Here is an 11,759-nt window from a genome sequence, read left to right on the forward strand (position 1 = left end):
CTTCTCAACTTGTATTTTTATTTTATTACCTCATCTCCATAGTTACTATTTGCAAATAGTAAATAATATTGTAGGTCCATTTTATTGTTATTCTTTCTACACACCATTATAACACATTTTCATCTCATCATTTAATTTCTGTTGTACATATATTGTTGTATAGAAGATATTTTAAAGTGATTCATCAGGTGGGAAACAAAGTTTTATAATAATGGAATGTACGAAAAGTGACCCGAAAAATGGCACTAACTCTGTAATCCGTGGCCCGATTTTAACGAAACTTGTTTTATCCTGTTTCTATTCTCATTTAATTACAAATATGGCGATATTTTGTGCCATTTTTGCTTTATTTAATTACAGACAAGCACACAAACAAACAAACAATTTCATAGTTTTAGTAGTATATAGATTTGTAAAAGAACAAAACTTGATGGTTGAAAAAGAAATTCAATCTCCTTAATAAGTAGTGGAGCAGTTGATAGTAACATGACACAGAAAGTACATAGGAGTGACTAAAAGAGTTAAAATTCTGCTTATTTATACCTCCCAAGCATTTATTATAAGCCATATTTGAAAAGTGCAGTCCAAATTATTGAAAGATTACTAGTTAATATATTGTTTATCATTACCCAGGAAGAAGTATATAAAGGTCTGACAACTATTTCAAATGATATATTCCAACCATTAATCTACATTTTTACCCTTCTTTTGTGCAGGCCAGCAGAAATGCAAGTCATAGAAGAAAGAATTAGACATATTCCTAATTCTTTCAATGAAAGAGAACCATACTATGTTTCCAGTAAGTGATTTAGATTATTATAACTTTTTTTTAACATTGCTTTTAAGTGAAAAACAAAACTATTAAATTATTAAAAAAGTAGGATATTGTTAAAATAGTTTGGTTACTAAATTGCTTTATACTCTTGTCAAAGAACATGTTTATAATGATGATTATATCAGGGTCTATACAATAAGGGAAAAATGCCTAAAGTCGGGAAAAAGTCATGGAAATTTTTTGTTTTTTTTTTTTTTTTTTTTTTTTGGCCAGTAGTCACTAATAGAAATGTATTGGCTAGCTACTATGTCTAGTATATAACCTCAGTAATTCATTTAAAGTAGTTAATGTGGTTGTTCTGTGCATAATTTCCTTTATATATATATATAATGTAAAAAATCAGGAAATTTATTTTTAAAAGTTCTGTATACAGTCTGCATAGGCTATCTTAATACATTAAGAAACTGTTATATATACTTTGTTGCATGAGCAGTTTAGATTTTAGAAAAAATATGATTGCAATCTGACAAAAAATACATCTAAAAAAAGTTAAAAATTAATCTGTAGACCTCTAAAGCAAAAGTATTTGTTTATTTGGGGTAATATGAGAAACATCTAAAATATAAGATACAGTTGTGATTTTGTTTTGTAGTTTGCAATTCAGTCAACTTTAGTACTGCCACTATAAGTTTAAGTAAGGTCATTAAGTTTTTATTTTAATAGTAAAGTGTATCAATGAATATTTTAATTATATCATTAAAAATGCAATGTAATGTTGTTTCATTCTGATAAAATTATTTCTATGTCTAATATGTATAGAAATGCCTTTTTCCTATTATAGTTATCACATACTAAAATTGCACTCAGTTTTGGCAATTTTTTTTTAAATCCTGCCTTTCTGCATAACATTAGGAAAAATATATTTATCCTTGAAGCTAAAAGTTATAAATGTTTGTGTTGAAAAAGATTGAAGTTAGGAGGAAAACATTAAAATGATGTTTGGTGTTTATCAGAGATCAGTAGTAAGTTATAAGATGTTTATGTGTGACTTTTGATATTAAAAAATATAAAACAAAACTTTTTGACTTGAAAATCATTTTGTGTTGAATTTTTAACATATTGTTTGAACTTTATTTACCAATAAATGTGAAGGATTCATAATGATGCATATTTTTTCTGTGGGTTTAATTATTGTGTATTAAAAGATTGATCAAACAATCCATAATATTATTTTGCTGTTGATGTTTTAGGTTTAGTTTATATGTATAAACTTTTCATGCTCTCTTTCCCTGCTCTCAGCTGGCTTGGAACCTCAGCCTTTTGTAGTTGGTGAAGCAAAAGGGCAGGTAGTTTATTACTACAAACCCTTAACTGGAAGCTATGTGAGTTGTCCTTCCTTCCCTTTCCTTTGCATGTCTCCTAGTAATTAAAACCTTTTCCAGCTTCTTTCGCTACTAAGATCATGGTAGAGCAATAGAATGATACAATGTAATACTTAGAATGTTTATGCATCATTCAGCATGTATGTAGTTAAGTTTATAATACTTAACTCAAAGTTTTGACATTCAATAGATATTAATGTAGCATTAATTCAGAATTCTTTCTTTCATTGAGAATGGATAAACATGGACAATAAGTCACTCAGAATTATCTGTAGTGGAACTTTGTACTGACCAGTGATAAATTGTGAGTTCAGCAAATGTGATGCTTCAAGTGTAATTTAATCCTTCTTCCCAGATGTTTACCCTTAGTATTGTTAAAGAAGTAAACTATCCAGAACAATCACTCTCATTGGCTGCCATAATGTTGGTGACATTAGTGACACATAATGGTGTAGGTTCAAGATCTGTGTTTAAAAACAATTTGGACAGTGAGTGCAAGGTGATTTTCTAGTTAAGATTAGATTTATTTTTTTCATTTTACAATTTTTCAAATTTTATTTGTATAATCTCTAGAACCTTCAAAATGAATATCAAATGTTTTTTTTTCTTTAAAACTTTATATTTTATCTGTTATTTTCTGTACCATAATATTATACAGACTAGGTACATTTGACTGGCTCTGGAACCACCAAAAAAAATTATGGAATAATCCTAAATTACCTTTTTTCTTCCTAGAATGCTTGCAGATTGTAAGATAATATCAAAATTATTTATCCTTAACAGCTTAAGGCTTGTAACATTTTACATCTATTTTTATTTAATTTTGTTATTTTATTGCTCGTTGAACCTTGCCTAACATCTATTCCCATGGTTAAAGTTCTACTGCACATGATAAAAACATAGCTCAAGACATGGTATTGAATTACAAACAAGTGTCACATGATATGGACAAATGAAAATTGGAAATTTATTTAAATATTTCCTTTTCATTTTATGGAATTAGAACTCAAATTGTATTAAAGTTTAATTTATTAACTACATTTTGATAGTTTATTGATATGTAATAATATTAAAGTAGTTTAATTTAATTTTGAATGTAACTTTATAAAAAAAGTCATGACATGCACACTTTGACCTACCTGAATCTAGAGGGTTAACCCTTGCCTTGACAACATAACACTTGTGCATTCTAGTAAAAATAAACTGATAGTCACTGACCCAGGTCTTGTGCCTTTATAATTGTTGCAGCTTATGGTGGCAAAAATGTTTCTCTTTCCTGATTTCCATCAACTTCTCATTGGGACAAAATTTTTACTGCTCTTCGGTATTGTTTACAGCAGTTTCTTTTTCACCTCTTGAACCTACACCTCAAAGTAGGGCCAGAATCGCATTGACACACTTACATGCCTTACTGAGTATTCTTGATGATCTACTTCTTTGTTATTGTTGACATATGTCAGAAGAGGGTTTATAATTATTTGAAAATAAATTATCAAAAAAATGTCAGTATATAAGTATATAGAAAATATGATGATAATTAAAGATTCTTTTGTATGTAGCATATCAATAGAAAGAAAATGGCTTTCAAAAACTTAAAGTGTTTAAAAAATGACTTATTTATAGATTATGAAAAATTCAATGAAAAACTCAAATAAAATAATTTAGTTGAAAACACAAAGAAACTTGTAAATTTTTTGATTTATGGTGCTTAAGTAAAAGTTTAGAATATTTCTAACAGGAGATGTTGGCTATCATTAATGTTCTCTATATTGTCATTATTGGTCTAGTCATAACTTTCATAATTCATAGTAGAATTTCTTAAATATTTACTGAAATAGATTTTTAGTTAAAGTACGTAGAATCCTTAAAAAATGCGTGTTTTGGAAAATTCAGAACTTCTGATGTAGTGTCATTTTTCAGTTTTGTTGGCTATTTCCTCTTTTAAGTTACTATAATCATCAATACAGTCAATATTAGTAGTCAACATCTAATTAGTTGTGTATAGACATTAGCAGTTTATAAAAAGGTAAATAAAGCACTTAAAAGAAAATATTTTTTTAATTCTTAGTTGATGACACTGCCCATTAACAGTTTATTACAAAAAGGATACTTGAGTTATTTTGTATTTTAGATATTTATTTATACAAGTATATTATGGTATTCACATGAACAGTGTACTGTTGTTATTAATATCTTCTGCAATCACACTTAATGCATAAATTTTTTTTTGCATTAAAGTGTTTTTTTTTGAAATTCTGAAACAAAAACACTCCCCTTGAAATACCTTTGCCTGAAATTATTTTTGCTATTGCATTGATATAGTGCAGTAACTTATAAGGAATCTTAGTTTATTCTGATATTCCAAAACATTAAGATATAGAATGCATGTCTGTTGCTACTAAGCTAAAATGAGAAATGAAGCTGGTGAGGGTTTGGTGTGTGTTTTACTTGTAGTTTTGCGTGCTTTTTAATGTACAAATATATTGTGTGATTTCTTTATGAGCTTTCTCTGTTTGGAATCCTTATATTTGAATTCTTTTCAAGCAGAGCTTTAACCAACATTGAAAAAATTACAAAATGCTAACTTTCACTTTTCAGTCTCTCTGCACTATTCTTTCATTCTCCTTTTAGTGACCAATGTCCACAATGAAATGTTCAATATCTAATGTCCTCTCTGAAACATTTAGTGACTAAAGTTCACACTGAAACATTTAGTGGCCACTGTTCACTCTGAAACATTTAATGGCCAGTGTCCTTTCTTAAACATTTAGTGACACAGGTAGTGAGTGTCTCTATTTTTGTAATGCTACATTCCAACAATGACTTTTATATTATGCTGCTTAGCAAAAAAAGTATGTCCTGATATTGTTGTTAGTCTACATACTGAAAGTAGACTTTAATGAAACATTTACTGATCAAAGTTTGCATTTCTCTGAAACATTTAGTGACCAAAGCCTGCCCTGAAACATTCAATGGTCAATGTCCACTGTGGAATAGTTAATGATGAATGTCATTTCTGAAATGTTTAATGTCCACTCAGAAAGATCTAGTGACCAAAGTTCATCTTGTAACATTTACCCATTCTGAAATGTTTAGTGACCAAAGTCAACCCTGAAAATTTTAGTGAACAAAGTTCACTTCGACATATTTAGTGACCAATGCTCACTCTAGTATATTTTGTGACCAGTGTCCTCTTTGAAACAGTTAATGACCAAAGCTCAACCTGAAACATTTTGCAACAAACACTCACTCTAAAAAAAATGTTTCTTTTTGTGAGGGAATTTCAGGAAAACAACAGGATTCCTCCATTGACTGATTGAAATAAATATTTTGAAGAAAGGAGCATAAATGGAAAAATATACAATGAGATGAACATGTTTCAGTGTATATTTGTTGTTGTTTGATTTATTTGTATTTTTGTATTTTTTTGTCCTATCGGTATTGTATATATGCATAATTTTATTTTACCAGGTTGAATAAATTTAATTTACTATCTCCCCTTTGACACTTCTTATAGAAATCATAACTTTCAAAAAGCAATCATGTTTTTTCTTGCACTCACTAAAATGACAAAGGTTGGTAACATCTAGCTGAAAAAAATCCCTTAGAGAATCTGAGCACTCTGTTGTCCTGGAAGCACCCATTGGATCGAAACCCAAACATTTTTACCAACAATACATTGTACTTAGTCATCTTTACTTAAAAACAAGTGCAATTCAAATTTCTTTATTGAAATAACACATGAAATGACAAAAGATGGTCATAAACAATTATATAGCATATACTCCATAATCAAAGATAGTGGGTTCACTGCACATTTTTATTTATTTATCACTATCTTTTAGGAAAATTGCTGTTTAATTCTTTCAATGAGCATCTGCTAGTTCACTTGTATAATAAGCATGTTATTGCTGCAATTTCCAGTTACACAACTTTTAGTATGCAATTAATTTACAATTTGTTTCAAACTTGAATGTAGTACACTTGTAAAATTTTATAAAAATCATGTGAAAAAACCTGACTGTTTACAAAAGTATTGAGAGTAGTTATCTTGTCGTTAGAAAGTTTTTCAAACGTTTTCAGTGATATAGCAAGTGTTTATTAGTACATGTGAAGTTCAATAATTTGCCAGTAGAAAAAAATGTGCTACAGGTAAGTAGTAGTAGTAGTACCCCTGGTGTTAAAGTATACATTTTGTGTTAGTGGTGTCATGTTTGAATATTGTGTATAAACATTTGATGGCATGTATAAAAATAATGTATGTTTGAGAAGGTGATGTTTTCATCACTGAGTGGAATATGTTCTGAAATACATCTTTGAATTAAATAGCTAAGTATGACATTAAATACTGTTAACAGTTTTTACAGTCAAAACTTGGGCATCCAAGTAGTCAAGATGAAATAGCAGTCACTCCACAGAATTCTGATGATGTCACTCTTGTTTTTGAATCAAGATTTGAAAGTGGAAATCTAGAAAAAGCTATACAGCTGTAAGTAATTTGCTAAATTCAGTTTGCCTCTCTTTAGATATCTCTGAGGAAAGTTGCTATCATTATATCCAAATGTTAGAAGATAAAACAGAAAACACGTTTTTTGTCTTCTGATGAGATTTCCATTATAAATTCTTAATACAGTTGGTGATACTGCAATAACTTATGAAATGTAAAGAAATATGTGCAGGAAGTGTAAAACTGATATACCTTCCTACCACTAACTATTTAATATATAGGTTTAATGGACAAGAAATTGATAATCATTATTGTATGAAGTCTTGTAGAATACCCAAAAGTGAAGAAACACGTGTATCTTTAGGTTGTGGTTTGTACATTAGTATGGATATTCACCAGGATATTTTAGTTAATAGGTTAAGTTTAAATACCTCATCAGAAGAACCTAGAGAACAATTTTGATCAGTTGCTAATTGTTTCATAGAAAAGTGTGGTTTTTGAGAAGCTGTTAGAGTCTTTACAGAAATTATTTTAAAATTTTGAGAATTTTTAAAAAATAAGCTCAGTTTGTAATTCCATTATACCAAGTATTATTTGTGAAAAAAATAGAGGTTGAGTGTGTTGTATTAAAATTATCTTGGAGTCTCACCATGTTGTTACTGTCCGTGTTGCCATGTTCTGTCATGCTCTATATGACTACCATGCTCCTTGACAAGAACTTCATAGATTAGTTTCCATTACAAAATGTTACATTATAAGTTTGTTATGTCCAAAGCCCACCACTCATTTCTGCTGGCTTTCTGTAATCGATCTAATGTATGAAGGGAACAATTTCCTAGCACCTGTTTCAACAGTCTGAACATGTAAAAATCCATAGGCACTGCGTCTGACAGCTTGACTGGTACGTTTTCATATGGAATAACATGAATACCTTTTTTTATTCTTCAGCTCTTTGAGGTATGTGATAGTTGAATGGGTATGTCATGGAAACAACATTTGTCACTTTTCCAAACAGAAAGTGTTCCTGGATTCTCTCCTGTTATAAGATGCTGCTTTGCTTAACAAGGTTGGGTACGACTTATTGAAGGTTCTTTTTCTGTATGGTCCTGTTTCCAGAAGTTAATTAATGTTCCTTTGTTTTCTAGTGCCATTAGGTACAAGCGATATCTTATACTAAATCTGGTCTGAACAATCTTTATGAATATTGTACACACACCATCCCTAAATTTTTGTGGCATTACATTACCTAGGAAATGCTAAAAAAAATGTAACAGTGATGTTTCACCACAAATTTATATCTGCTATAGTTATCTTGTGAATTGCTGATATGCATATTAAAAATGGTTTTAGTACAAGATACTCAACCCTGAATACGATCATTTTGAAAAATTAATGAAACAGAGTAGGAACAGTATATTAATGGAATACTACAAGTTTGTAATGTAATTTAAGAACTTTATTTGCTATGTAGTTATATTTTATTTGCAATATCTTATCAGGAGACAAAACATCATCATAGAAAAACGTTGGAATTATGTTTCATAAGTGCTTTTGATATATCATTGTCAAAAAAGAATAAAAGTCATTATCTCAACACTTGTTATGATTGAAAAAAGAATGGAGTGATTTGTGTTTCAAACATTTTTTTATACATTCAAGTATATGTAATGAAATAAATTGAATTAAGTGTCAGTATGATTTTTGCTTTCTCTTTTCTAAGTGGATATTTCTGTTTAAACTTTTTTTTTCTTTTGGAACTAGCTTTCAACCTGCTTTAGGAGTTATTTAAGGCTTAATGAACAACACAAATGTACAGTTCTGAAAGTTTAAGAATATAATGTATTATGAGACAAATGTTGATATTGTTGGAAGGATACAATTGTTATAAAAGTAATAGTATTCTTAATTAATATAGACAATACATATGTCAAGAAGGATCTGAGAAAATAATGAAATACCTAGTATATACAAGGTATAAATAAAATTTAGCTATAATATAGTAACTGAAGTTTAATTGTGGTTTAATAATTTAAAATTAACAATGCAATATAAGCTCATTTTATAATGCTATTTTACAATACAATTACTTCTTTTCACAGTTACAGCTATTTTTGATTTGACTGCCCTTTAGTGCACAAATTTTTGTGTTAACCACTAGCCTTGAAACTCCCATGTAATTTCATGTGTATACCATGTGGTTCAGTTGCATTTAAGCATGTAAATTATCACTCCTCCACCGATAGGAGTGTGACAAACCCTCCTATTATAGCTAACTCCCTCTATGCATTTGAACACAATCTTCACTTTTTGATTTATCATGACAGTTTTAAGACCTAGTGCTGGATTTTAAACATTTTTTTTCTCTAGTGCATTTTGAACATATTCAAAGTATTGTTTATAATCCATTATCGAGTTTTACTGATCAATACTGCAGAGGCTCATGCCTTTGCATATCACTGTTCAGAAAACCCTCTCCCTCCCACCTTATCCCCTGTCTCAGTTCCTTTCCCCCTCATTATCCTGTTTCCTGCCAGCATCTCACAGAAGCAGTTCAAGGCCTATGCTTCCAGGATTATAATCCCAATTTTGTCGTTCCCAAGAAGACTGGATATTGGCATCCTGTTTTTGATGTCTTCTGTCTGAATCACTTCCTCGACGTGCCTTAGTTCACCATGAAATCCTACCTGTCTCTCAGATGGGCCTTTCTTCCAGAGCTTTGGTGGACAAGATTCTGTGTGTTCAATGCTTATCTTCACATCCCTAGTGCATGGGCTTCACGTCATTATCTGCATTTTGTCTACAAGGATCACATTTATCAATTCTGAGCTCTTTCTGTTAAGTGGTGTGCTCATTTACCTGATTTCTACATTTTTGAGAGCTCTCTCTCCATCTTTTTATGGATGTTTGGCTTCTTCTAACTCCATCCTTTGCAGAGTCTTCCACATTCACCCAACTTCTCATTTGAGAAGCTGCTTGGGTGGGTTTGGTTATCTAGATGGAGAAGTCCATTGTTCACTCCACCCAATATTTTGTTCTTCTAAAGGTGTTTTTTTTCAACTCACATCTCAGTCAGACACAGCCCCTTCTTCTCTTCATCTGCAATCCATGGAGTTTTTAGTTCAGAGGGCACTATCAGGACCTTCTCTCCCTGCATGAGAGGTTCTGTCTCTTTTGGGGATTTGAGCATCACTAGAGGCTCTTATCCTTCTTTGCCATGACCACATGTGTTCCTTGCAATGGGTACTACAAGATTAATGACACCTCATCATGGACCCTTTGGATTTACAGATATCCCTTTCTGCTTCCCTTCTGTCTGACTTCTCTTGGTGGTTAGACAGGGACAACACAACAGTGGAGGTCCCTATTTCTCTTCCCTGTCCAAACATCCACATCTTCACAAATGACTCATTGTCAAAGTGAAGTGCATGCTGCAATACACAGGAGATCTCAGTCTGTCAGTGTCAGGAGTTAGGTATCTGCATCAACCTTTTGGAACTACTTGCTGTTCGTTGGGTGATGATTCAAGTTCTGTTGTCTCTGCAGGAACTGACAGTTATGATTCATTCTTACACCTCAACGGTTGTCTCTTACATCATCTGTAAAAGGGGCAATCGATCTTGTTTCTTATGTACCAGCACTTTGAAGCTCCTCTTCTGGACTCACAGCCACCAAATTTGTTTGCTGGCTTGTCACACACTGGGTGCTCTCAATTTTGTTGTGGTTCATCTGTCCTGTCTCGACAAGGTTCTACCCACAGATTGGTTTCTTCAAGAACTACCTCCATTACTTCTCCCTACCAGTCACTCCTCTGGCAAACTCACTCAAGGGTGCTTCATCCCTCTGTTCCCACACTCCAGCTTCATGTGTGGTTTTGTCTGGTCTCTTGTGAAGACTTCGAGACTGTCCACAAGTGTAATGTCCCTGTTCTCTCACTCTGTTTCTCATCCATGTCTGTGTATCAACGTGAGCACAGAATATACCGTCAATAGTCTATCCAGCATGAATTCTCCCCTTCCTCACCTGTTGTTTGACATGGGTCTGTCCGTTTCAAATATTGCAGGTTTTAAGGTGGCCCCCGTCATCTACCTTTCATTATTCCCATTTTAGCCATGTGTTTTCCCCTCCAGTAATTTTCCTTTTATTTTAATCTGTGTGTCTCCATTGTCCTCCTCATACAACTCAATTGCCGGACTGGAATCTAAATGTTGTTCTCCATGTCCTTTCCTCTCCCTCCTTAAAACCACTAGCCTCATGTTCTTTTTGTCACCTTTCCTTGAAAATGTATTTCCTTCTCCTTTTGGCTTGCAGACATTACCAGTTATCAATATTCACAGCATTTTGTACCACAAGACCTATTTTCCTTTTATACCGTGACCATTCCTTCCTTCCTAAAACTTCTTGTGCCTTCTAAGGAGATTTTGCCTTCACCCCTTTTTATCTTCCTTCCATATCCCAATTTTCCTTTCACTCTGATCTAGACTGTCTCCTGTGTCTGATCCATGCTTTACAGTGTTACGTGTTATGCACAGCACCCTTCTTTGCTCTCATTCTTTTTCTTCTGAATCTTGCCACTTGTTTTGTATTTTCTCCCAATGTCCTTAGTTAGAGGAAGTTATCCAGGTCAACATGTAGACCACTCCACACACCTTTGTCATACTACTTGCACCATTTTTCCCCTGTAGCCATTTTCCATGTGTCTGTACAACTCTGAGTGGGTATGTTAATTTTGTTTCATTTTTTCTTCAGGGGCCTACTTCACATGTTATGGATCCCACTCTGTGGTGAGTGGTGTCTGTCCAGGTGTACTGTTATCCAAAATCCACACTGTAGGATTTATCACACTCACTGTTGAGATAGGGTGTTCCACAAGTCCTCTTGCAATTTCTTCCTTGCAGTATAATGTGTCATAAATATATTTGTACTGGACCATACCCTCATGGACTAACATGAGTAAAGCAGAAAGAGATTGTTTCTCATCTCAATCATTCCTAAGATTGCCAAAATTGGTAACTGTATGCTTTTCAAAATATGGTTTCATGATCATTCATTATACTTTCTCCTGGACTTTCCAATGCATTTCTTTCCCCTCTTCTTCCAGTGGAGTACAGGAGCCCTTGCAACTTCAAAGCTCCTAGCCACTGGAGTGGTGGATCAT

General features: G+C 32.4%; 1 protein-coding gene across 3 annotated transcripts in view; it reads left to right on the plus strand.

The window, feature by feature from the left end:
• The window catches only part of LOC106468610 (cytosolic carboxypeptidase 2-like), a 69,340-nt gene that overhangs the window by 30,315 nt on the left and 27,266 nt on the right, over nucleotides 1-11,759 (plus strand). For all 3 annotated transcript variants that reach the window (XM_022396957.1, XM_022396958.1, XM_022396959.1), the window contains 3 exons: nucleotides 717-799; nucleotides 2,075-2,157; nucleotides 6,516-6,646. In XM_022396957.1, coding sequence (XP_022252665.1) covers nucleotides 717-799; nucleotides 2,075-2,157; nucleotides 6,516-6,646 — 297 coding nt within the window. The remainder of the gene's footprint in view (nucleotides 1-716; nucleotides 800-2,074; nucleotides 2,158-6,515; nucleotides 6,647-11,759) is intronic.

Source organism: Limulus polyphemus, unplaced genomic scaffold (genome assembly GCF_000517525.1).
Source record: "Limulus polyphemus unplaced genomic scaffold, Limulus_polyphemus-2.1.2 Scaffold3077, whole genome shotgun sequence".
Taxonomy (NCBI): Eukaryota; Metazoa; Arthropoda; class Merostomata; order Xiphosura; family Limulidae; genus Limulus; species Limulus polyphemus.